Below are 25,907 nucleotides of genomic sequence, written 5' to 3'. Positions count from 1 at the left end.
CACCCATCATGTATCGCATATGGAACATCTACGGTAAACACCACAGCCGTCCAATCTACACGTTCAGCACGTACTAAACTGCCCCGTCTTCTAGCCCTCGCCGCCTTCGGCACCATCGGCGGCATGCTCTTTGGCTTCGACATCAGCTCCATGAGCGCCTGGATCGGCTCCGAGGCCTACATGGAGTTCTTCAACCACCCCTCCTCGACCATGCAGGGCGGCATCACCGCGTCCATGTCCGGCGGCTCCCTGGTCGGCGCCCTCGTCGCCGGGTTCCTCGCTGACGCCCTCGGCCGTCGCGGCGCGCTCAAGATCGCCTCCGTCATCTGGATCATCGGCGCCGTCCTCCAATGCTCGTCGCAGAACGTCGCCCACCTCATCGTCGGCCGCATCGTCAGCGGTCTTGCTATCGGCATTACAAGCTCACAGTGCTGCGTGTACCTCGCTGAGCTCGCTCCCTCCCGCATTCGAGGTAACTCATCCCGCATACTGTCATCCTTCTAAAATCACAGAAATCTCACATATCCGCAGGTCGTATCGTGGGAATCCAGCAGTGGAGTATCGAATGGGGCATCCTCATCATGTACCTCATCTCCTACGGTTGCGTCGTCTCCATGCCCAACGACCCCAAGGCCTTCCGCATCGCGTGGGGCGTCCAAGGCATCCCCGGTCTCATCCTCGGCATCGCCCTCTTCTTCTTCCCCGAGTCTCCCCGTTGGCTGGGCCAGAAGGACCGCTGGGAGGAGTGCCACGAGGTTCTCGCCCACTTGCACGGCGGCGGTGACCGCGAGTCGCCCGTGGTTCTTGCCGAGTTGGACGAGGTCAAGGACGCCGCCCGTGTCGCCGCCGAGTCCAAGAACATCGGCGTCCTGGGACTCTTCGGACCCAAGATCTGGAAACGCACTCTCGCCGGGTGCTCGGTGCAGGTGTGGCAACAGCTGCTCGGAGGCAATGTGATGCTCTACTACCTCGTTTATATCTTCAACATGGCCGGCATGGTAAGCGTTCCCTTTCATCAATGCATCCTCTTCTCTAACACTTTCACAGAGCGGTAACGTCGCCCTCACGTCCTCGATCATCCAGTATGTGATCTTCCTCGTCACGACCGGCGCCATCCTCCCCATCATCGACCGCCTCGGCCGCCGTCCCCTCCTCATCGGCGGTGCCATCATCTGCTGTATCATCCATTTCACCACCGGCGCCGTCATGGCCTCATACGGACACGCAGTCGACTCCGTCGATGGCAACGACATCCTCAAGTGGTCCATCCAAGGGCCCCCGGCCAAGGCCGTCATCGCCCTTTGCTACATCTTCGTCGGCGTCTACGGCCTCACGTGGGCGCCCATCGGCTGGATCTACGCCGCCGAGGTCTTCCCGCTCAAGTACCGCGCCACGGGCGTCGGTCTGGCCGCGGCCTCCAACTGGGCCTTCAACCTTGCTCTCGCCTTCTTCGTCCCGCCGGCATTCACCAACATCCAGTGGAAGACTTACATGATCTTCGGCACGTTCTGCTTCGCGATGACGTTCCACATCTTCTTCACGTATCCCGAAACCGCCGGCAAGACGCTGGAAGAGATTGACGTGCTATTCGACTCCGACATCCCTGCCTGGCGCAGTCGCAGTGCTGGTGTGCGCTTTGAGGACCGCGTTGCTGCTGTGGAGGATAAGAAGGATGGCATGAGAGAGGCCACTCACTCTGAGCAGGTCTAAGAAGAGATACCCCCGGTCATTTAGATTTTCGTAGTAAAAGTAGTTCTCTGCAAATCCGCTAGTTACAGGATTTGATGTCAACATTTTGAGTTATTCATCATAATCGAACTGTGATTCCCGACGGGATGAACACCATCACAGCCCATTGTCCGTGTACTGCTAGAGTTCTAGCCTGGCGGCTGTCAGTAGCTCAGCTGTAGCGCGAACATCATGTGATGCAGCCACCCCGAAAGATGACGTCGATGTCTTGACGTCATTGGGTCAAGCCCCCATGTACCAATGTATCACCATCAACATCATTCAAAAGGCGATCAAAGTAGCTTTCATTTTAAAGGTTTCTCAAATGAATTCACTGTGATCAATTGAATAACACTCTCACAAAACCATTTCAAAATGTCTTCCGATAACAGCAACAACCAACAGCCCGGCCTCGTCGCTGGCCACGCCGAATACATCAAAGGCGCCGCGGAGGTAAGAAGCCTCCCTTTTTCACAAAGTGACATCATTGCGTCGCCAGAGGCTGACATGTTCCCAGGCTGCAATTGGCAACATCACGGGCTCCCACGCCTGGCAATCCTCAGGAGAGCAGGACAAGGCACACGCTGCGTCCACAATGAAGGCTGCAGGCCAGCAGCGCGACGCCTCGGCACAGGGGTATGGCAAGGCCGAGGAGACGGTGGGCAAGGTTTTTGGGTGCGACGGGATGAAGGCTGAGGGCGCGGCGAGCAAAGTATCCGAGGTTGAGGATAACCGCGAGATCAGAAGGGCGTGAGGATACTGAAGATACCCCATTGATGGCAAAGCACGGTAGGAAATAAGACGCCAGATACATCACCTGAAGACATTTACTGGAAATACTATCATTCGTCAATTTCACCCTCTCTAATGCCTTATCCCCGCGGCTGTTTTGGACCCTCGTCCTCGAATGTGAAGTTCTTCGGCTCAAACCCTGCCGCCATTGACCAAGCCGAGATGAGACGATGCTGGATCTCCAGAAAGTCGCGGTCGGGGAGGTCAAGTCGGTTCTTGGCTTTGATAGCGATCACTTCGCCGTCTTGAATCAAACGACCCGTCTTGACGCTCCAATGGTCGTATCTGCCAAGGTGCGGGGGAAGCAAGTCGCGGAGACTCTGGCCTCTCCCGTCCCATTTCTCTTCCATGTTGATCTTGGTCTGTCTCATCCAGTGGAAGCGCACTTCCTGGCACCAGAAACCGCCAGTCCCCGTCCGACGTCTTTCTGTCGTCTCTTGATAGGGTTCACCCCAGGGCTCCAGAGAGAAGCGGCCGTTTGCCCAGTACTGACGCATTTGGGTATTCAAGGAGAGGACGTTGCGAGTTGTGCCAAGGATGTTATTACGGGACTGTACCTTGTCGTGGACTCTATGCAAGAGATCCGCTGGAAACAAGTCGGGAATGCGGGTTAAATCTGACAAGAATGTTTTGATTGCGAAGGGGGCTATGTGGCAAGCCATCGGGTCCGCCGTTCCTAGTAGGACGCACCTCCCGTCGTCGCGGTTCAGGGCCTGTGGAATAATAACGTCAGCAAAGGATAAGAGGGTTTGGCCACTGAGATAGACTCAGGGGAAGGCATAAAGAGTACAGGAACGGAGACAGAGACACAGACAAAGCCAGAGACAGACGGGAGTGGGGACGGAGCGGGATGTAGGGGACGGAAATGGGAGATGAGGCCTGGGGAAGAGGAGATAGGGAAAGAAGAGATGGGAAATCACACTTACATCCCGTACCGCATTGGGATCACAGAGCTTCTTCTTCTCATCCCCATTGAGACTTTCGTAAAGGTCATGTGCCTTATGAACTGGAAAGCTCATTAGCATGATTCGGGCAGCCACCAGGCAAGAGGTTGCTTACAGATGTGAAGCGATCGTTCGAAGGCAATGGAGGCTGTTTCAAAATGTCCCATGTAAAATGAGATTTCCTTTGTATCCTTACAACGCCAGAGCTCTCGCAGCTCGTCGCATACTCCACCAAGCTGGTCAGAGTCCGTTTGGTAGAGGACACACCACAGAGATGCGTGGAATACTGCGTCGTTCCGATTGACCTCCTTTAAACAGGATTGGAGGAGTTCATAGATGTCTTCCATCGTCGATGCCTTGTCCTCAAGCGTCTCGAAATAGCTCTTCGCGCTGAAATCATTGTCCGCCATCTCTGTCATCGTCTCTGTCGTCGTCTCTCCCGTCGTCTCTGTCGTTTCTATCGTCTTCCGCATCTCGCGCTGTCTAGCTTTCTTCTTAGCTAACCTTTTGCGTCGAGCTTCCCAGAAACGGTCTGTATCGCAATCAATACCGAAATTGAAGTGTTTAGGCTCTCGCCCTGCGGCCATAGCCCAGCCCGTGATCAGCAGAAACTGCAGCATCAGGATATCCTGGTCTGGCAGATCAAGCTTGTGCTCCGCCTTTATAGTGACAATCTCCCCATCAGGAGGGCCGCAGGGCATTGGAAGATGAACCGGAAGGAGAGTACATGGATCCGCATAGAGATTAATTTCCTTCATATCCTCCATTTTCAAGCTCTGGATCTGCCTCGTCCAGTGAAAGCGTATTTTCTGGCACCACAAGCCGCCCGTGTTGACTTTCAGTCTCTTTGTACCAGGTTCGTCCTGCCTGGTCGACTCTGGCAATGTTTCAGCGGTCGAAGAAGCTTGTACGCTGCCTTCTTCGTCATGGTCAAGAGTCTTCTCCTGGTATGGCCCGCCCACGGGCTCCAGGGCAAGCCGCCCTTCGCACCAGTACTCCCGGAGCCGAGCGTCTATGCAGATTAGATTACGAGTTGTGTCAATGATGAGGTCTCCACAACACAGCTTTAGAGCAAGACGCGTTGCGAGCTCCTCTCCAAGCCATGCTTTCATTTCATTTAATTCCCTGAAGAAATCATAAACCTGTGGGAGAAGAGTATGCGGAATTATGTGGCACGCTTGAGGATTTGGCGTCCCCAAAAAGACGCAACTTCCATTGTCACGAGTAAAAGCCTATGTAAAAAAGGTCAGGGGTGGAAACGTATCAGGCACGAAAGACTTACGTTCTTCATCACAGTGTGATTACGGCGGACCTTAGGCTCGGTGGGTCGAGTGCGCTTCGTTGCTGGAAACAGCCCACTGCAACTTTCCCACTCATTCTCAACATCGTCATCTTCATCTTCATCTTCATCGTCATCTATTCCGTCTTCGCTATCGTCGCTGTCTATTCCATTCGTGTCGCCGTCATCGTCATTTCCGTCATTGTCGTCACAGCTCTCTTCGTCATCCTCCTTGTCTTCGATATGACCTCTCTGGACTAGGAATACAATTAGTATAAAGTTTTCACTGAGTCAAGAGGACACTTGAATGCTCTTAGCGCTCTCCTAAATGCTTCTGGGAAGCTGGCAGAAAATTTCAAGGGACAATTCCAAAGATTCCCTTCATCAATACTAGTCAATACCCCCTGTAGATCTTTCCGCATCTCCTGTAACTGTTCAACGGGAGATCGATGAAGCATGCTCCACAAAGCCACGGACACCCTTTCGCGAGGTGCCCCTCTAGTTCTCTCGTCGCAGGTCTCCAGAAGTCCGAAGATTTCGTCGACTAAAGGCTTCCTTAGCTTCATTTTGCAGGAATTGGGGAGCAGCTCGACTTCAAAAGGATAGGCAGAGAGGGGAAATAAACAAAGAAACAATGTAGATGTTGAGGACAGATACCTTAAATTTGAACATGAATGTGGAGAATACATCGCCCGCTAGGCAGGTCCCCATTACTTCGAACTTTATTTATGGCGTGAGCTTGATGAGACGCGGCCGAAAGTATGATGCTCACTAGCAGGACAGCAAGGTTCGCCACTCTCAGCCGCGGCGATTAAACAGTGGTGGGCGCTCAGGGGTCAGAACGGTTCTTGAGTAGGTTGGAGGTAAACCGTATTGAGGGCCAGATTGGGCATGACACACTGTTCAGCTGAAGGAAAGCAAAAGGAATACAAGTCAACTCAAAATGAGTTCCAACATGCAAACTATGCGTTAGGTTGTAGCGAGTACCGTAATCACCTGGAAGCTTAGGGGGAACATTGCGGAAGGGCCACCACATTGAGATAGCTAGAAGATCGGAAAATAACCATAGCCAATGGGGTGTAGTATTATTAGATGTAATGTTAATGACAATAAACTTCTTCGCAATCATAAATGACATCGCCTTCCCGGATGGGGTTCTTGTTGCTTCACCCATGAGTCCCTTATCGGAGGCCAGCCAGGACTATGGACTGCCGGAGGCATTGTGGGTGACTCAACTACCGCGCAATAGTGCACGGTGATCTGATGCATTTCGTGGCCATTTGCATCACGCTCTTCGTCGTGAAGCCTTCGGCGCCACTTTTCCGCGGACCCGATTGTTGGCGGAGAAGTGCTATCGGCCGCACTTGAATCCGCGTTCTCCGTCATCGAGGGGAGTAAGCGGCGGAGCACAGGTACACAGCCGCAGATGATGGCAAGGTTGGCCTCCAAAGCTGTCCAGATCCAAAGCTCGAAGCCGTCCCATGTGACATCGTACGTCATCTCCTCGACGTAGTACGTCCACCACGTCCTCATGATACCCGCCACAACTACTACGGTGCCGAGACTGAAGAGAATAATCAACACAATCCTTTGGAGGACAGGGAGCCTCAGTCGGAAGAGTGTAGGCATCGGAAGGAGGTAGACGACGATGTCGGTGATTACGGTTGTGATGGTCTGTCCTGCCAACGGTGGCCATTCTGCCATGCAGTTGCGGTCTAGGACTGTGAGATCCCAGTAATGCCAGATGGGACTGAAGTTTCACCATGTTAGTTTTGACCCCAAGAAATATGTCCAAGAATGCTAGCATCACTTACATGCATTGTGTCCAAAGTACCATGAGAAAGATGATAATCAGAGCCAGTACTGCACCAATAGTGACTTGCGTGACTCGCTGGAAGGTGGACCCGAGAGGGGCTATTCTTAGGTAGCTCGTAAGAATGGAGAGCTTTGAAAGACCAGACGCAAACACAAAGAGTGTCTGTCCCACGATCGAAATCTGGACAAGAGCTGTCAGTACCAGAATCCAAAGCAACATGTTTGGGCTTGCATTCTTACTTGACGGCCTTGCATACGCTGTACGAATGTCGTGTCCCATATATGGAGGTTCCATCCATATAATTGGGTAGCTGTGTTAGAAAGTGTCAGCTATCGTAGCAAGAGAATTTGTGTAAGAAGGCTGCACCTAAAATGACGCATACTGTCACCGATATTGAGAAAATCTGTACATGTATGTCAGCGTTGAAGCTTGCAGCCGAACAGTCCACATACAGCAGCGCCAACCATGAGCCAATCGTCCCACCAACTCTTCCGCATCATGAATATTCTCACATACAGCCTGAGCAGCAGGCAGATGAGAGCAAAGCTGAGCGAGATGCTCTCGATGATGAGGAGGGCCGGCCCTCTCTCTTCGGGATCAACGTGATTTGGTGGCGGCCATGACTTGACTACCTCGGGCGGTGGGAATCTCATGATGTTCGATGTTCAGGTTGTTGTCCACTCGTTTCGAGCCCCGTCATAATCTGAGGAGTTGTGGAGGCCGAGTTCGTATCTGGAGGACACCTACCACCGTGGATATCTGGAGGTGGAGAGTCGCAGTGGAGAGAGACGCCAGGATGAGGTCTCTGTCGAGTTTTATCTCAATCCCATGGATGGCTCAGATACATATTTGATCCCAAAGAAACCCCTGTTTCTTCAAGCATCAGGGCAAGACAATACAAGGAGTGTTTCTGCAACGCTACCGGCCGCTAGAGCTTAAACCAACCGGGGCAAACCCACCACGCTTGTCTGTATCAATATGGCGGACGAGCGCATCGTGTTTGACGCTTCACAACTGGCGGTCTAACTGCCGCGCGACTAACCGCTTTTCTTCACCTGTCTCAGGAAGAGTCTGAACAAAGAAGTGAAGGCGTCACGGGCAAGGAGATTTCACAGACTTCTACGTTGTATCACGATTCCGTAATAGCGGGGTGGGCAATTCGTGGGCTTGTCTAACTTGAGTCAAAGTCACGGAGCTATTTCAGTTGGAGGAGGCGCTAGTGGACGCCATTCACCTGTACCGACACCGTCCCGTCATGACCCTGCGTGAGCTAGAGAGACGATCGAGCCCTGATTGAGATGGCGCCGCACAAAGATCGCTCAAATTTTGCAGGATCAAGAAGCTCTAAAAATGTCAGACGTTAGGTGACAGCTAATCAAGGCGACGGCTTGGAAGGTTCTGTCAGGACGTTGACAAGCTGGAAATGTCTCACTCCCTCACCTTATCATGGAAAAATGTTCCTTTCGATACAGACATGAAGGATGAAGCTGAAGAAACAGAATGCCACAATGCTTAACGAGAATGTGAGACAATTGTCTAATCACATGCTCCCCAGCCCCTCTTGGGCACCGATGATCGCCCGGGGCCTCCTCCGCGATGTTCCACTCCAGTTCGGCATCTCGAGAGCTCTCCACTGATCGACACCAGGAAATCTTCATGGGCAGGAAACCCGGGAAACTAGTTTTCCTCGTTTTGGACCGTCAAAGCTGCGAAAATACAGGGAGCTCCGGTCATCCGAACCAGATGATTGTGCTCCGAGGCTTTGGCGATGGAATTTCAGAGTCAGAAATCTCACGTGGAAGGCTGAGGCATGACAAAGGGGCGATTGCGGCTGCTTGGATACCGCCCTTTGCTACGACGACTCGCGGCCATCGAGTCGCAAGGCGGCGGGAGCAGAAACGTCCCGTCCTCCCTTCCGTCCTGCCGTACACAAATGCCGCTACCGTTGGGCACAACGAAAGTGCCCATGTGGGACTTGTGGCTTCGACCATCCTACTCATGAGCGGCGTTGATCAGAGTGTGCTCCTGCCACGAAGGCTTGGCTCCACGATAAACAACTCAAATTCCGTCGTGGTCTCGAAAAATGCCTTTTACAGAGTAGCGGATTGCTTTTTGAGTTCGCCCTTGATGAAGGGCTCTTTCTCGCTGGCATGCTCGGCACAACGGCTCAGCCCCTTTCCGGTTGCGGCGCAGAGCTGATTACGAGTCTGCGACGCGCTCAAGGACGCAATTACCTCTCTGCACACAACGATTCAGGTATCCGTGATTTCAAAGTAACATTGGCCATGCGTTATCTTGTTGGCAGCACTAACGGTAGTTTTGGTTCATTCCATTCAACGCCTCCCACAGAGCCTGATCTTCGTCACTTCTCCCATCGCAACCATCAGGGTTCACACATCCAATCCACGCCCGGTATTCGGCCTCACAGACCGTGTCGATCTCCGGGAGAGTCCCGTCTTGGAAATATGCCCGAACAGCCTTACCGGTACAAATCGACGGGGAGGCATGCAAGCCGTGGCCTTCCGTGTTTTGGTGGAGAACAACCGATCCGGGGAACAAGGTGGATACTCGATGAGCGCTTGGACAGGAGTTAGCACCATCACGGGGTAAAGACACATCGACGGACGTCTTACTTTCTTAGTGGCGTTACGGGATCATACGTGTTGCCAATTATAAGAAGTGGGTATGAGGTGTTTGCCGTCCACGGGCCTATCGTTGAGTCAGAGAACGTTCTATGAGGCAAGAAATCTCGATGTCGTACGTACCCTCAACTCTCCAAGCTGGTCTTGCTTGCCAGTTTATACAGAGCATGCGATGTCCGCTCCAGGCTGCTCCTAAAACATCGCTCTGGCCCCGAACCTCCTTGAAATATTCTCGAAATTCTGCCTTGCTCGTGTTTCTTAGGTCCGGGCCATCGCCACAGGCAATAGCTGCAAAGAATCCACTAGGCCCCTGGTCCCTCACACAAGCGGCGGAGTACGACCCATCCTTGATGCAGTCAGCGTTGAGAGATAAAGGGGTCAAGTCCCCTTCCATCTTAAGAGCAGCTGTTGAGGTTCCGTTGCGATCCAGAAGAAGGTCACTGAACAGCTCAAAATAGGGCTCAACCAGCTTTTGATCGTACACAGAATCGGCAAAGAGTTGCATGATATCAGCGTAGTCGATGACAGTCGGGCCATGCTCAGCGGTGCCAAGAACTGGAATGGGCTCTTCAAGCAAAGAATTCGCTAGGCGGGCCAGTCGCGCGTTGATGATACTTGGTGGAGTGTGAGGAGACGCAAGAGGGCAAGCTTCCGGTGCCTGGTTGCAGTAGCTTGCCCATTGTTGGAGGATCTGGTCAGTATCTTGCAGGTTCTTCAACCAGTCCGCGGAATAGTAATCGTCAGGGTCTACAACCCCGTCTATCAACACCCGAGATACGCGGTCGGGGTGCATCACTGAGAAGGTTTGCCCAAGAATCGTGCCGTACGACACACCCCAGTAGTTCAGTTTCTCTGCCCCCTTCTGCCAGCGGGTTGTGTTTATGATTCGCCCACGATCTGACCTCGAAAGCTTAAAGCCCTCACATGAGCTGATGATTTGCTGAGCTTCAACCTCTCGCCACTCAGCATGTCGTTCAATCATCGCGACGATATCTTCGACGACCTGGGCGGTGTTGGCGAATTCAGCCATGTTTGGCTCATCGCCGCGCTGAATCGCACAACTCTCGCCAAAGGCGCGGTAGTTTGCCCAGGCAAGGTCGATGTAAGTGTTAGAGATCCCGAAGAGAAAATCACTTGGCTGCCGTGCGAGAAAATTCAACTCGGACTGCTTATTTGGGAAGCACGTCAGGTGAGGCGTAGTATTGTTGACAGCACGAGCGTCAAACCCAATGATATCGAAATATTTGCCATCCGAAAGACGATCCGGAGTAGAAGCGGGACGTGCTGCATCCACAATGGTCTGCATGTGGCGCCCTTTGCGGAGCACTTGACCGACGCCGGAGTTTCCGGGGCCGCCGGGATTCAAGACAATGGCGCCGCCGTAGCGGGGGTCCGTGACGGGTACCTTTGCCGGGACCTTGATCACGGCGATGGCGGCGCTCGCCGGGTTCGCGGTATCATTCCAGTTAATTGGGACCAACAGACGGGCGCATTGATAACCGCCGAAGCAGGGATAGTAGATGAATTGCTCCTGGGGCACAATCTAAAAAGCGATTGGATGTCATCATCCAGTTCGGACTCGCACCTCAGCTGAATGTGGGTTCTCAATGTCAGACGCACCTGGAGCCAATCAAACTCTGGATCAGCCAATGGTGAGGATGGCAAACTTGGCGGCTTGTCGCCGAGCGAGATGAAGGACGGAAACGAGAAACACAGAATGAGCCCAGACGCGATAGCGGCAATCCTGATCGCATTCGTCTTCTGGGGTCGAGGTTGATGGGCTTGTCTGGGCTCGTCGGCCAGGCCACGACCAGCTGGGGAGGACTTGCCCATTACACTTGTGTCGAGCAACTGCTCGTCGCAATCGGAAATAAGGCGATGCGAGTGAGACCAGACGGTGATGCAACAAGCCAATAAGCCAAGGAAATGGTCGAGAGAAATGTTGCGGAGACGTGAGGGTCAGAGTAGAATTTAACAGACGTTTCGGACGCCGGTGAGCGCGCGCAATCGATTGCCAGAACAGGCAGCTCGTGTTGATTCATGGTGAAGTAGTAGGGCGGCGTGCGTCTGTAGCGCCGTTGTTAGCAGGCGTGTAAGCGACGCGGATGTATTGCTGCCAGTACTCTCAACGTGCTAAAAGACTCGTGGAATAAGCGAAGCAGTGTCTGACATATGCGACACTGAAGCGGAATCCTTCAATGCTGTAAAGGCATCCGATGTAGCCGATGATCAGCCTGATCATTGGTTTGTCAGCGACAAATCCCAGTCTTACTCTGAACATACAACGTGAGAGATAAGAGCGTCAGCAAGAGAGCGAGACTGGTGCCGTCGTTGTGAAGGAAAGGCTCAAAATGTAGAAGACTGGTGTTGTTGCAGACCGGTAATAAAACGGAAAGACGGATGTTCAATACTCTGTATGATCCCCACTGCAGCTGGTGCTATTCAGAGTTTCATTAAGCAGAAACATTTCCATGAAGACCGAAAGCTACTGAAGGTCGATGGAATACAGAGAACAGCATGCACATACTAGCTGTTGGCGTTGCCGCCCAAGCCAGTACCCCCTCAGCTTACTCAAGCTCTACGGCTTTGAGAAACACGCACCAAACAAACACATACCCATCGTCTTCACACAAGGAAATCACAGTGCCCTGCCTGTTGTGAATTCTCCGTGGTGGCTAGAACACCGTTTTTCTTCTTCATACGTTTCCACCCAGTCACGCTACTGGGCGCTAGGTAGCGCTAGGTGAATAGGTCACGAGGGCACGAGGGACGACAAAAGGGCATGCGAATGTCTGCTGTGCCCATTTGCGAATAACGGCCCTTCTATCCGTCTACGCTGGTAGGGCTGGCTCTTCATGTCAACTTTAGAGGCAGACGCAAACACGTGGAATTGCAAGCTTTCGTGTCACTATCTGGTATGAATGAGTGACCCGGTAATCCCCTCCGGAGACCCTCCTGTTTTTCTTTTCATTTAGGCATAGCCAAGAGTGTTCATCGGATAGTTAAGTCCGAGCAGACTTATCGCGTCCGAGACCATGACCGGGGAACAGGCGGCCGACGCGCGCTCTGCCCCCAGAGCGATCAATGCAATGTGATGAGAATGACGAATAAGAAGGGCATCCCCTGGCGTCTGCTTGGGCAACAGAGTTGCGGCCCCCAAAAAAGGACAGGGCTGAGTTGCTAGCGCTTACTTTCATTACCGCGCCCACTAATTAGGTGTTTAGCTTTCCCGGTCTGTGGTCTCCCGCTTCTAATTTTCGAGTGGCGGCCACCGCCCTCGCGCTGTGTGTCCAAGAGTTTTGTTTCAATCCTGCTGGCCTCTTTCTATTTTGCCGAGTGAGGTGATTGCTGCTGGGCTGCTCAGTCACACAGACTAAGCTGAAAAGTTTGACTCCAGGCGAAGGATTCTGAGTTTTGCGTCGGTCGTGGACTCGCTCGTTTCTTGGGGCTTACCGCTGAGGCTGGAGATGTTCGATTCTGTGTGTTTGTCATCCACTAACGCCGTGGACTACTCCGTCTCTATCACAGGCATCGCGTAAATCCTTGCTTCTTGAAGCCCAGTCAACCCACATTAGAATGACGCCCAGATCTGCCAAGCGCTGCCGGTAGAGCTGTGGGTCGAAGGATTCTGTGAAATGGGGCCCTCGGTCTCGCGGCCTGGCAGTCACGCAGTTTCTGTCCAAAGTCCAGTCTTGTTCTGTCTCACCTCAACGGAACTTTGGTGAGCTTGGTGTGCTTGACATGCTGTATGATGTTCTTTTCCTCATGGGTTTGCGACAGGCTGCCACAGCGTTGTACCCAGCTCTCCGTCGACCAATGACACAGCATCGCGCTGCTGCGAAGCCACCTCACTTGGCGATGATCCTTCAGAAGATGAGCGGGAGGCGTTAAGGGGCTGAGTGTCAAACAGCCAGTCTCAGCCCACGACGTTGAAGCTAAAGGCTGCTAAGCTGTGCCTGTCCCTCCACATTCAAGCCCATCCCGCTCCTCCAAGGCCTGCAGCCCGACGTGGTGTAGCCCATCTCACCCCTTGCCGCGCATGGCTGCTCACCTTTAAGATTGGGGTCGGCACTTTCGACTAAGACCCCTGTCACGTTTGCCTGGTTCTTCGTCCTTTTGATCCTTCTATCCCCCTTCCGCATTCCACTTGTCTTTCTTTCCAGTGAATTCCTTCCGGTCTTTCCTTGATTGATCGACCTGTCGCATCGAACGATCCTCGAAAATCTGCATTCTGGCAGTGGACTTAGCGACGATATCGCCGACTAGAACTTGGGGCTATTGTAATCAGCTGAGCTGCAGCAACGAGGGGCTATCTCAACTTCACGATAACCACGAGCGCCAAGAGATTAGCAGGTGAAAATGGTGGCCGCAAAGTTGGACGCGAACGCGTGGTACCAGGTGTCGGAAACGCGAGTCACGAATGTATCGGCGCCGATCAACAACAACTTGCAAACCACGAATGCAGGTCTTCGAGTCTTCGCGAGAACGGCGCAAGCATGGCAGTTCCAACCATTTGGAGATGTAGAAGGACGCTATCTTGCGAGGTTGAACACTTCAGGTGTCGGACAACAGCTTTCGGTGTGTTACAAGGAGGATGAGGTGCACCCAAGCAGGACCATCGGTTGCCTGAGGAGAACGGAATCAGACGAGTCTCAGCAATGGGATATCAGCGAATGGGGTAAGCTTGGCCTTTGTGAAAACGGAACGGGGAGAGCAACCAGCTGACGGAATACGCACAGGTGATGGCTCATACAAGTTCACCAATGTGGGAAACGGCTCAAATTACGTGCTGGATGTTCACCCAGGATCCAACCTGTTCATGTCCAGCGAAATTGAAGGAAGCGATGGTGTTTCTGGCAAGCAGGTTGCCCAGCATTGGGTCATGACGAGTGAACGTCCCGTTGACGATGGCGCCTACTCGACCATCTACAGCGCGGGAGTAAGCACAACTCTAGACGAGCTTGGATTTTACTGCGATGCTGACTGTCGTAGACCACTCCCGTAGCATCTGCAACGGCGACCGGTACCAATACTGCTGCAACCGCATCAGCCACCGCAACTGGATCCGGCTCGGCTGCGGCCGCTACCTCCACCTCCGAAGCAGACTCGTCCGCCGGAGGTCTATCATCCGGTGCTGCCGCTGGCATCGGAGTGGGTGTCTCCCTCGCCGCAGTCGCCCTCATCGGCGCTGCAGTTTTCTTCTGGTGGCGCCGTAGGAAAGCTTCCAAGGGCGCCGCTGTCCCTCAAAGCGATCACCCCGAGCTGGGAGGAGACCAGCCCGGCATGGCCAAGCTCAGCCCCGGCACCGTCAACTCGACCGTCGCCTCCTCTTCTCCCAACACACCTCACAACGGCTACTACGGCCAGGAAGCCAAGACTCTTGGACATCTTCAGCCCCATGCTCACGCCGCCGAGGCCGGTCACAACCCCATCTACGAAGCCCCCACATCCGAGACTCGGTACGAACTAGACTCCGGCCATACCCAAGGGGGCAATGGGCCAGCACAATTAGACGACACGGCGAGACGATAAAGATGGGATGCGTAGTAGTGGGGATAATGACGCAAGAATGGGTTGGAAATGGAGCAACAAGAAGGTTCAAGGCATTCGAGTCGGTCTTTATACCCTTCAATGCTGCTTGGAGACAGAAGCCAAGTGGTCGACCTTGAGAACTTGGTGCCAGGAGTTTGTAAAATTTACCGGGAATGAAGATAATGAGTGGCGAACCAAGGCCTGGTCTTTTGTATATAACTCTCGTTCTATAAAAAAGTTGACAACACGAATTAGCCTGATGACGGCCCGTCTTGTCTACGTGTATCGACTTCAACATCCGTCGCCCACGCGACCATCCCCAGAGAATTCTCACCGCAGACTGCCAGCATCGGAGTTCGCACTATTTCTCATTATTGATACAACGCAATGGCTCCATTCACTATTATTATATGCGTTGCAAAGACACTCATGATCTACATGCAGCCAATCGATCCATGCCCTGAGAGACAGGTCAGTCTTCTTCTTGAAGAACATCAAAGCAGTTGATCGCCACTTTCATGTCTTTGTAGCTCAACTCTTTCCAATGTGTTCCTCCACATGGATTGTCCTGACATTGTCGAACTCAATACCCTGGCCTTCAGGGCTTGGCATCACCTTCCCGCGTTTCGGGCCCATCTGATCTTGATCCATCGCAGATTGGATGTGGTTAGTCATGTAGACGGTGGGGTCCTCGACGAACAGGGAACAAAGTAACGCAACTACACTGAAAGGGATGGTAATGTAAAAGACGATCTTGAAGGCATGTCCCGCCGCGGTGCGAACGGCCACCTTGAGTGCTTCCTGGATCTCTGGGGTAATGCTTGGGACGTTGAGCAGCGCTCGCGGGTTGCCCAAGTTGTACTCGATTGATGCTGGAATGATGATCCCAAGGTCTGCCGGGTTGAGTCCGTTGCCGATGGCAGCTGCAGCAATCTCTTCACCTGCGAACTCGCGGAATTTCTCCTGGAAGATGGTGTTGAAGATGGCGTTACCGACGGCACCTCCGCCAGATCTGAAAGTGCCGAGCAAGCCCATGGCGACACCTAAGTTCGAATGAGGGACGTGGAGACTTGCAATGGCGTAAGAAAGGATGGTAACCCATACGAACATGGGCACTCCGAATGCTGGGACGAAGGCGTACGCGAGCTTCTCGTTTGGATAGACAGTCGCAGCGCTTGCGCCGATGAAGAGGGCCTGCAGCGCCATACCAATTACGAGTTGCCACTTGATGTAACCGACCTTGTGAGCGATGAGGGGTGCCAGCACACCAGTGAAGCCAATCATCAAGGTATTGGGGAGCGACAACACCCCAATCTGAATGCCATCTGGGGTAAACATATAGAGGGTCCCTTGGGGTAGTAGCGCTGACATAGCGTGGAAGTTCATCCCAGAGACAAAGAGAACAACCAGCAACACGGAGTACTGGCGGAACATAACAAACAGCTTCAAGGGGAACATCGGGTGTGCGGCAATTTTGAAGTCGTACCAAAAGCCAAAGGCCAAGACTCCGAAGCCGACGACGATGGGAGCGATTGCACCGGCACTATTCCACGGGTATGCAGGTGTGCCGCCCCATGTCAGGCCGATGAGGGCCACGGCCAGACCTGTGGTGAACAGGAACAGCCCAATCCAATCGACATCGCGAAGCTGCTGCAGGCGAGTCTTGTCATAGTCGCCCCGCGGCCTGGCAGTGGGATGGTACGAAAATGCGGTGCCGATCAAACCGAGTACCTCGATAATGATGCCCAGGTAGAAGATCCAACGCCATGATGCATACTTCAGCAGAGCATTGCCGAGGAGGACGGAGAGGATGCCCCTGGATGGTTTCCAGAACGGTCAGCGTGCTTCCATCTTGGCTTTCATCGGCAGTAAGACTGGCAGTAGTGCCGTGCGGGGATTCTCCAAGTTCACGGCAAAGAGGGTGTGGTGTTCGGTCGGCAAGTCGCCTTTTTTTTCAGGTCGGCCACCAGAACTGGGTGCCGAAGATTTCCAGGAGTCGAAACAGAGTTTCCGACTCAGGGAAAACGTTCGAACTATGCGACGCGGAAGACGGGAACGACAACAGGAAAAGGGTCATATGTTCGGACTCACCAGGGAACCGCGATGCCAGACTCTAATATGCCCAGGCCAAGGGATCGCCACTTGTTTGGGAGCATTTCGGGGACACCGGCGTACGAGACGAAGACGAAGCCAGTGCCGATGCCGATGAGAGTCTCGGCTGCGATGAGACTGGAAATGTTGTTGGCTGTGGCTGCGACGATGCATCCGACGGCGACAGTCGCCTGGCCGCCGAGGACCAGCAGTCTGCGGCCGAAAACGTCGCTGAGCGGCCCAGCGAGAGAAAAAGAACACGCCGTCGAAAGAGACCATGATCCCACAACCCAGGCCAGAGATTCCTGCCCACCGAGCTCGTTGGTGACTGGGACAACGATCGATGCAACTGCGAGGAAAGCGAGTCCGACAGCTGGGCCGAAGGAGAAGGCCATAGACTGCAAAGGATGACCTGTCAGCGGGAGATTCAAAGATGAAGTTTGAGGGTTCGTACGAAGATTGCGATCCAGGTCTTGATGCTCACGCGCGCTTCTGCCGGATTGTCCTCTAAAGCGGCGCGATGGGGATCCTCCTCGTACTCGATAACCGCCTGGGCCTCTTGGGCCATGCGAATCTTCATCTCCCTATCGCGCCCCATCCTCGAAGACTCGTTGTAAGACATTTTGACGATGATGAGATCACGATAATTGAGGAATTGCGATCAAGAAACAGCGTAAACGTGTCACATTCCTCACACGCATCTACAAGTTCACAGACATGGCTCGAGCCTTTATTATAACCACTGAAGTGATCCAGACGATAGGCAATGATCCGAGCTCTGCTCCTGCGGGGAACACTCAAAAGCTTAAGGATGAGCAATGGCACTTTGCAGTACGTGCCGTGTGATTGGGGACACCACGAGACGAGCGCCTGCCAGGGTTGATCGACTTTTCTGGATGCAACATGGCGGGGATTAAGCTGCCATCGACTAGCGCGGCGACGTCGTTCTTGGAGAGGAGGGGTCGGCAGATACGACTGCCGCAAAACCACGACTGTTACATGAAAACCTTCGTCAAATTAGCTTTCGTGCCGCGGACGGCAGCCGCGTTGGAGATTGGGTGGTTGGCCATGGCTTTTGTTGGCAATGTTGGCCATGTTGGAGTTGGATCGCATGGCACGTTAGGGGTGTTATTGGTTGATGCTGCCGTGGTAGCGGTTCAAGTCGGCATGACGAGGGGCTTCATTGGGGTGCCGACTGCTGTTCTTGGTTACGCCATCCCGTCTTTCCCGTGCTAGGTTGCTGTGGTTGTGAGTAGCATTCGAGGGAGCCATGACACCCGTATTGCTGAGTTTGGACAATCGGATTTTCCCAATGCAAATAAAGACCAGAAAGTCTAGGCTCTACAGAAGCCCGATTAGGCATTGAAACTGAGTCAGTCTGATACCAGAGATTACTGTTGGTGTTAACAAAGCCTCTGATAATACGAAAAGCCAGGCATCTAGGGTGGTTATGGTTTTGTTTCAACAACTTCATGTTGTAGTAAAAGCAAATGTGGCCATTTCATCGAGACTAATGTTCTAGTTGAAAACTCGGAGAGAAGGCCAATTTTTATCTGTGTCAAACACTTCAATCATGGTCGCCCAGATCGTGATTTATAGTAAGCAAGGAAAGTTTTTACATTAAATGCGTATCAGCGCCGTGTCAAACACCGCATGATACTGACTATGGAAAGACCAGATCCAGATAAAGAAAGACCCCCTTAGAACCCCAGTGTTGAAACCAGCAACCATTATCTCCATACCTCCAGTACAATTTATCTCCTAGCTCCCAGCTCCTGCTCTACAAACGCCAATACTCTTAACATAATAGAAAGTCGTCGATTTAGGCGGCGAAAGCCATAGCTCGCTTGGGAGCGGCGGGCTTAGGAGCGGCAGGCGCAGGCGCAGGCGCAGGAGCACCAGGTGCAGCGGGAGCAGCGGGGGCTGCAGGTCCGGCAGGCTTCGATGCGGGAGCCTTGGGAGCGGCGGGGGTTGTGGCTGCTGGAGCAGCTCCGGGGGCGGTAGCGTTGGGAACGGGAGCAGCAGGCTTGGGAGCGCCGGCAGCGGCGCCGGCGGCAGGAGCTGGAGCGACACCCGCAGCTGGGACCGGCGCGGCCCCGGCAGCCGGAGGTGGGGCCACGGCGTCGGGCTGCTCGGCCTCAGCGGGCTTCTTGCCCTTCTTGCCCTTCTTGCCCTTCTTGCCCTTCTTGCCCTTCTTTCCCTTCTTGCCCTTCTTCTTCTTCTTCTTGCCCTGAGCGTCGACTTCGCCATCGTCCTCGACGTCATCTTCCTCGAATGCCTCCTCTTCCCACTCATCCATCTCGTTCTCATCTTCGGGTTGAGGGGCCGGAGTCAGAGCCGAAGGAGGCGGGACTTGGCGGCCGGCGAGATCGGAGATCGCCATATCACTGTGTAGATAGGTAAGATTCATGTCGACGAAATAAGGATGAAGGTATGATTGCTTACGTGAAAGTGTTGTCTTCATCGTTGGAGACAGAGACAGGAAGAGCGTTGATGCTGACCGCCAGGGCCGACAAGGCGATGATAGAGTTGAAGAACTTCATTTTGAAGAGATGAGAAGTTAGTGTCGAAAGACCGAGTGTGGAATAGAAAGAAGAGTAGATGATTGAAGTGAAGTGTGAAGTAGTAGATGGTAGAAGTGAAGAGTGAAGTGTGTGATGATGAGAGAAAAGAGAAATGGTATAGACAGGATATTCGCCATGATTTTATACCACTTTGCTCGTAGGAAGTAACATGGAGATTATCGTAACGAATCACACCTATACCGACCGTTTGCTGTCAAAGCATGTCGCCGGTTCCTCGGTGACGTGAGCCTCAATCATCTCAAGTCAATTCATGAAAGACTTTCGGGGCTCCGCAATTGCACCATAACTCAATCAGGGAGTGCAAACCGAGACCCGGATGCTCCGTGTGGGCGTTCGTGTCTACCAGCGAACCCGAACCTTCCGCAATGATCACGAACATCTGGCCACGGCTCTTCCGTGAGGATCCTTCTGACTTGGGCAAGTCTTTTCGAAGTGGACCCGGCTCAGATGTTTGGACCAAAGCGTGGCATTCCACCGGCGGCGATGGTGATTGGCGCTGGGACCCATGGTCGATTCTCGGGATGGCTACCTACACGGACATTCCTTGAGTGAAAAGCTGTTCGTCCAGTCTCATCATTCACGTTCAAATTGACAAGCCGGTTTTCTTTCAAAGTTGCTTAAGCCGGTGGGCGGCCAGTCTCATGTAGAGCCAGAGGCTTTTCACTTGGTCCGAATTTTCGACGGTCACGTATGACGAGTACGAACGCCGCGCACAGAGAACTTTGTGGTATGGATCAGCGATCATCTTGATCATTGTGAGAGTGACGTCGTGCAGAGCGTAGCTCCGTTGCTTCTATGCAGCGTTCGATGTCTTCTCTTGCATGTTTCTTGAGACGCGCACAGCCGTTTGTAGGGCGTTCCTGCGGGCAGCTCTGGCCATGGTCAATCTTACGGCATATCTAGGTATCAGACACCAGGTCGGCAGAAAAGCGTTATGGGAAATATGAATACCGATCGGCAGCCCCGCGATGTCTGTATCACTTTAACCGTTGGCCAGAAATGAGCATCGTGATGAAGCCCAGGCCGCGAACCCAGAGCGTGAGTTTCCTCTATCACGGCCTATCGGCCAACTCGCGATCATGAAAATTACGCCGATGAATGGGCAAAGGTTGAGTTCCTGGCGAAAACACAGTCTGAAAATGAAGAATAGGTGCTTATCTTTGCTGAAGTCTCCAGGGTAGCTCTAGCTTTGCCATTTTCCAAATACCCGTGAGACACTCTAGACTCGCTCATGTAATGCTTCGCACCATAACTCCGACATCGGAAATCGTCAAACTGGAGATCAATCATAGTATACGTGACGGATGCAGCCTTATGCCTGCCTTCTGCACACTTGCTAGCTCGTCTGTCACGAATACCTTGGCAGGTTCACCGGCAGCACCCACCAGATTTCCATGGTGGTGGGCGGCCAAAGCAATTTTGACAGTAAACCGCCCTTCTGCATGTTGTCTGTCGTTCTGGACTCATTGAGTTCTGCTCGAGCCACGGAGGCCACGGGCTGTTTCATAGCATCACCCAAAAGAATCACCCATATCGTCCGCGCTCGGCTCCGCCGGATAGCCCAGCATCGTCGGCAGGAAGCCGAATAGCGGCTTATGTCCCCTAAGATGGGGTCAGATGAACTCGACGTCGATCAATAAGAACGCAACCCTTTCTCTGAGATATTTGCTGTTCGTGTCAAGTCGAGTCATTCCTGCATGACGCTATGTCTCCACTGGCTTTCGTCCCCGAACGCCCCTAGTAATCGGTGTTGTCAACATGCACCGTTCGGCCCGAGACCAGGCGTTTGAATCGTTCACAAAGTGGTTCCCATAAGGTTGTCAATAATCTATCTCATGCAGTCACGATGTTTACCAGAGAAAAAGAGCCTCATTTTACGTTCAAGTGATAATCACGCGGGCTTCACATATCTTATTTCGTCCTATTCGAAGATTCTAGAAAAGCGGTTGCAGTTGTTTCCGTGCTGTGCGTCGCGCTACCCGCTGCTCGTATATCGGATAGATCTGGCACTGACAGGTGCATGTCCAAGTAAGCTTTTGAGGCTGACCTAACTTTCGGTACAAGAGAGAGTGGAGATAGCCAGCCATATAACCTAGATGAACGCGCTTTGCGTTCCTGGTTCACTGCCGTCGATGACGTCCCCGACATCTCATCTCTACCTTAGGTGTTCACCCGTCGGCTTTCCAAGAGGTCGCCGATTGATAGAGTCCGTTTTGCAATGTCGTTGAACTGCTAAAATATTGCCGCCCAATATTCGCAACTTGATATTAACCTTGCCGATTAAATGGACGATTTTTCATTCGCAGCATTGACTCAGCAAAGACCGACGCGCGTTCGAATCTAGTCTCTTCACAAGAATTGGGCTCTTATGAGTTTATTCAAAGATTATTTACAAGGCGCGGGGTTCTCAGTCGATAACAGCAAACTCCGCGCTCATTGGATGACCCGGGCGGCGAAGGCCTTTCGCTCCCCGAGTGCCAGAGCCAGAGCCTTGATCAACTAAGGCCTTCTGCAGGATGGTGTCCCCCTCTTGGCCCACTTCACGTTTGCTCTGTCCCAAGTTTCTTGTGATCATCCCCTTGTCTCCCACCTCATCATGTACTTTTCTACCTCTTGCGTGCCGGCGAACCGTTCAGACAGTCTCTCATTCCCAGTGAGACCAAGATCGCGTTCATGCTGGACTATCTCCTTCGCCCAGCGGCCATTGTCAATTGCCCAAGTCCCTAGGTCCTCAAACCCAAGCCTCTTGTAGAGACCGTAACCTTCTGCTGATGCCACAAGGAAAGTTGGAACTCTTTCAGAATCACTGATATCAATCACCGTTCGCAAAAGCTTGGCCCCGATACCCTTCCGCTGATATTTTGGATCAACCATGATATGCTTAATATCTGGACAAATTCAAACATCAGCAACTTTCACCAAAGGTCATGCTCCCGAAGCTAGGGCAGCCCTCGATCCAGGCTCTCAAGGGGTCTTACAGTTGTGCTTTCGCCCGTCCACAGCCTTCTCATAGCACGCATCCATCTGGTCCTCTCTTGGATGACCAAAGCGTTCCCATAGCTCCTTCATGTGGTCCTTGATGGCGAACAGATTTGAAGCTGGAGTTGTGACTGCGGGAGTTTCGTGCGCTTCCACTGTCGTGGTTGCATCGCTCGGCTCCGTCGCATCCACGACGTGGTACCTGATGAAACCGACCACAGTGTCCGACTCGTCTACTGCTACGTAGAATTGGTTTTTGGGGTTTTGTACCACGTTCCTTGTGTTTACTAGGATGATCTGCTCGATCGGATGCTCATAAAAGGCTTGGTAAAACTCGTGGAACTGGTTGAGGGCCTCATTGTGAACCTTGCCGATTGCGTCAGCGTCCGAAGGCTTAGCGAGACGAATTTGAATTTCTGAAGCCATGATAGGCTAAGTTTCCGTAAGACTGAGAGTGAGCAAGTCGAAGACACAAAACATTGGGCCTGGAAGCGGTAAGACTCGAGTTTTGTAGTTTGGTCTGCCGAGGCGCGGAAATATGTTTAAAGCCGGAGGATGCGATTCAGAGGGTCGGGCGGTGCTTAGCTGCAGCGACCTTTCCGTTCCGATGATCAAATGGGGCCGTGGATGTGGAGTTCAGCAGCGGCGTGACTCATCCCGCCCGGCCGATATCAGTTGAAGACCTTACTGGGATACTATAATGACAATGAGAAACTCCATGATGATAAGTAATAGTAATTTTGTTATTCTAGCGAACGAATTATGTCCAAGACCCTGTGCGTGCATCCCGGGTCGAAATCAAGCGGAACCTAGCAATCTGACGGCACAGCAAACCCATCAACTCGGCCCCTCGTTCCAGAACCGTAGACAGCATCCTGCCCAAAGCCTCTCCTAGCGAATCCTTTCCAAATGGAACACTTGTTCGCGCCTCCAGTCAAAACCTGGTCAGCTTCCAAGAGCGCGTCTCGAGCTTGGAGATGATGCGCGCTGCATGGCATCGAAGCTTCACTGTCCAAAATGAGCTTCAGCAGCAGATACCGAGCTCCCTGCGGCACACCATTCGCGTCAAAGCTGACAGCGCTCACGTCTCCAATTCCGTAGGTGTCTACCATGTTCCAGAACACGTCGTATAGCACTGAAGCCCAAACAGTAGCCAAATCAAAGCCTCCCGTGCTGACCAGATCATTCAAGGACGAATATGTCAGCGGAGTCGTCTCCAGACTGGTCGAGACATAGTGAGATCTCAGCCCAATCGGCTGACCAGTTGCCCAATCTGCGATTGTGTCATCCGTGCTCCTTGTGTCACCCTCCTTGACGCGCAAGAGGGTAGGTACGAAGTCAGAGTATCCCTCATTAATTGAAAGTCCATTCATGTCGGAAAGACAGCCCGAGGTAGCGGGACCACCCACAAGACGCCCTGTAACTCCGTGCATGTACTCGTGCAAAAGAACTGTCGCATCGAACATGCTGTCGCGCCGAGCAGTACCGGACCATAGGCCCATTGACAAACGAGGGCTCCTTCCATCAGCCGGCACATAGATCTGCGCTGAGCCTCCCGATGCCTGCACAATAAGCTCAAGCGGGTCGCCGCTAGCACCACCTTTGCCATTGTTGTTAGTTTGAAAATTTCCAGCATCTTCGTCAAAGCTCAGCTTGTAGAGGATACCATGGAATTTGTTCACGATGTAGAATCCCTGGGTAGCCGACGCCTCCACGTATAATGCTGGATCCGTCGCGGCTGGTGAGTAGGGATACGAAAATAGCGGGTCAGGAGAGCTGGGATTGTTGCCTGATGAAATGGTAACAAAAGCATTGTTACCGTGGAGTGTTGTGTATTCTTAAGTACCGTCGGAATGCCAGCCAAAGGGCGAATTAGCCTTGTCTTCTGGATTGGCAACGGATTGTCTCGCTGATTCATCTGGGTTCATGGACCCCCATGGACTGAGAGCCGATTAGTCCAGGAAAGACGACTAAGTCAAAATAGTCACTCACTAGACCTCATACGTAGCCGTATTTGTGTAGTCAACCACACCGCTGATGTCTTTACCGGTTGTGGCATCAATGTACGTGTGGAGCCAGTTAGTCCCAATGTCGGTCTCAACTCTCCATGCCAGCGCAACGGAACCGTTGACTCGAACATATGCCAGCTTTACTAATGGATCGGTCACAGCGCCCCTAGTGCCTCTAATGACATATGTGCCATCGTCATCAATAGATTCCGCTGTAGATGCGGCAACACCTGTGATCGGAAGATCAAGAAGCTGAACTGCTGTCTGAAAAGCTCCAAGGGGAGTGGTGGAGGGGCCGGTTCTCTTGGAAATGCTCGGTATCTCTGGAGTGTGGCCAGAGAAAGAGCTGCCGAAGGATAGAACGGTTCCATCTCCCAAGATCTGTCGTAAGATTACAATTTAGGCACACAACAAAGATACTATGATAGATGAGGAGAACGAACATTCACATTAAATTGTGCATTGTCCACGTCAATGCCATCAACGGTTTGTTGAAAATGCACATGCGCCACGCCATTGCTTCCAACGTAAGAGTCGTCCACCAGCCGAAATTCGGCCTGGGTTACAGTTTCTCGGAGTTTGAGCGTTGCAATTCCAACGTAATCAGCGCGTTTGTCTCTTCTTTCCGTGGCAGTTTTCGGCTCGGGGAAGGTCGCATCATTCCCTGCGGTGTAAGAAGACACTGTATTGAATCGATAGCTGTTGAGTAGCTGCGTTCTCTTGCTGAGTTGCCGTGGTCCGTGAGCAGGATATATACTATACAAACCCACTGGTCCCCAGGGCACCAAGGGATAAAAGGAAACGAGGAGGCTGACAGCTTAGCTAAGGAGGGCACAACGCTGCCAGTCCCCAGAGGCCTACTGCCGACCCTATCAGGGATCAAGCGGCTTGCTCAAGAACGCAAACAACACCAGCATAGAAAATGGTGGAAGAAAGAGGCACCCCCCCGTTATACCCAGCTGGGGCTTAAGGCCACCCTTGGCTGCCCTCCTGAACTAGCTCTACCAAGAGCTACCCTTCATCATCTCCCAGCAGCACGATCAGGCCACGGAGACTTCGAACAGTATCATCAACGCTTTAACCACACAGAAGCACTGCTTTCCTGCTCCTGCGGGGAGGCTAAAGAGGCAGACCACCTGGTCTACTGCCGTAAGACACTAGTGAGGAGGCAACGGTGGCCTATCCTCCACCCTTATAGTCGAAGGGAGCCTCTAGGACCTATAGGCTCTCTAGAGCGCTACTTTAAGGGGCTAATCACCGATTATGAAGGCTTCCAGGCCTTCCTTGACGTGACAGACTTCTTCCAGAAGATCTGCCCGCGTTACTAAGAGATAGGACTTAACCTATCCTCTCAACAACAGACTACCTATTGTCACGGTCTATGGACCGATATGAAGCTTCGGCTAGACCCTCAGCTATGGAATACTTTGGAAGGTTACAGAATATCGTGGAAGGTTATGAGAACCTTGTCGGCCCTTACTCAATGGAAGCTTCTGGAAGAAGACTCACA

At 52.7% G+C, this 25,907-nt stretch overlaps 8 protein-coding genes across 8 annotated transcripts; 3 read left to right on the top strand and 5 right to left on the bottom strand.

Annotated features, from left to right (window-relative positions):
- Positions 1-8: 8 nt before the first annotated feature.
- Positions 9-1,710, top strand: COL26b_013785 (uncharacterized protein; the record flags this gene model as incomplete). Its single annotated transcript, XM_053186374.1, has 4 exons — positions 9-33; positions 95-472; positions 532-998; positions 1,048-1,710. 4 exons carry the CDS (start codon positions 9-11, stop codon positions 1,708-1,710), a joined length of 1,533 nt encoding a protein of 510 aa, XP_053029680.1.
- Positions 1,711-2,103: 393 nt separating this feature from the next.
- Positions 2,104-2,482, top strand: COL26b_013784 (uncharacterized protein; the record flags this gene model as incomplete). Its single annotated transcript, XM_053186373.1, has 2 exons — positions 2,104-2,181; positions 2,246-2,482. 2 exons carry the CDS (start codon positions 2,104-2,106, stop codon positions 2,480-2,482), a joined length of 315 nt encoding a protein of 104 aa, XP_053029679.1.
- A 118-nt stretch (positions 2,483-2,600) lies between these two features.
- COL26b_013783 (uncharacterized protein) lies at positions 2,601-4,165 on the bottom strand (the record flags this gene model as incomplete). Its single annotated transcript, XM_053186372.1, has 5 exons — positions 2,601-3,090; positions 3,211-3,233; positions 3,447-3,526; positions 3,580-3,854; positions 3,969-4,165. 5 exons carry the CDS (start codon positions 4,163-4,165, stop codon positions 2,601-2,603), a joined length of 1,065 nt encoding a protein of 354 aa, XP_053029678.1.
- Positions 4,166-9,188: 5,023 nt separating this feature from the next.
- On the bottom strand, positions 9,189-11,034 carry COL26b_013782 (uncharacterized protein; the record flags this gene model as incomplete). Its single annotated transcript, XM_053186371.1, has 3 exons — positions 9,189-9,268; positions 9,325-10,744; positions 10,822-11,034. 3 exons carry the CDS (start codon positions 11,032-11,034, stop codon positions 9,189-9,191), a joined length of 1,713 nt encoding a protein of 570 aa, XP_053029677.1.
- A 2,526-nt stretch (positions 11,035-13,560) lies between these two features.
- Positions 13,561-14,733, top strand: COL26b_013781 (uncharacterized protein; the record flags this gene model as incomplete). Its single annotated transcript, XM_053186370.1, has 3 exons — positions 13,561-13,879; positions 13,941-14,140; positions 14,194-14,733. The coding sequence occupies 3 exons, from the start codon at positions 13,561-13,563 to the stop codon at positions 14,731-14,733; spliced, it is 1,059 nt and encodes a 352-aa protein (XP_053029676.1).
- Positions 14,734-15,264: 531 nt separating this feature from the next.
- Positions 15,265-17,446, bottom strand: COL26b_013780 (uncharacterized protein; the record flags this gene model as incomplete). Its single annotated transcript, XM_053186369.1, has 3 exons — positions 15,265-16,549; positions 16,825-17,222; positions 17,279-17,446. 3 exons carry the CDS (start codon positions 17,444-17,446, stop codon positions 15,265-15,267), a joined length of 1,851 nt encoding a protein of 616 aa, XP_053029675.1.
- A 1,200-nt stretch (positions 17,447-18,646) lies between these two features.
- Positions 18,647-19,367, bottom strand: COL26b_013779 (uncharacterized protein; the record flags this gene model as incomplete). The annotated part of the gene is made up of 2 exons (XM_053186368.1): positions 18,647-19,211; positions 19,270-19,367. The coding sequence occupies 2 exons, from the start codon at positions 19,365-19,367 to the stop codon at positions 18,647-18,649; spliced, it is 663 nt and encodes a 220-aa protein (XP_053029674.1).
- Positions 19,368-21,980: 2,613 nt separating this feature from the next.
- Positions 21,981-22,814, bottom strand: COL26b_013778 (uncharacterized protein; the record flags this gene model as incomplete). The annotated part of the gene is made up of 2 exons (XM_053186367.1): positions 21,981-22,297; positions 22,388-22,814. The coding sequence occupies 2 exons, from the start codon at positions 22,812-22,814 to the stop codon at positions 21,981-21,983; spliced, it is 744 nt and encodes a 247-aa protein (XP_053029673.1).
- Between the last annotated feature and the right edge of the window lie 3,093 nt (positions 22,815-25,907).

Source organism: Colletotrichum chrysophilum (genome assembly GCF_026319265.1).
Source record: "Colletotrichum chrysophilum strain AFK26 chromosome Unknown scaffold_256, whole genome shotgun sequence".
In the NCBI taxonomy this organism is placed as follows: domain Eukaryota; kingdom Fungi; phylum Ascomycota; class Sordariomycetes; order Glomerellales; family Glomerellaceae; genus Colletotrichum; species Colletotrichum chrysophilum.
The sequence above is the reverse complement of the archived record's forward strand: the minus strand, read 5'-3'. Positions and strand labels throughout refer to the sequence as shown.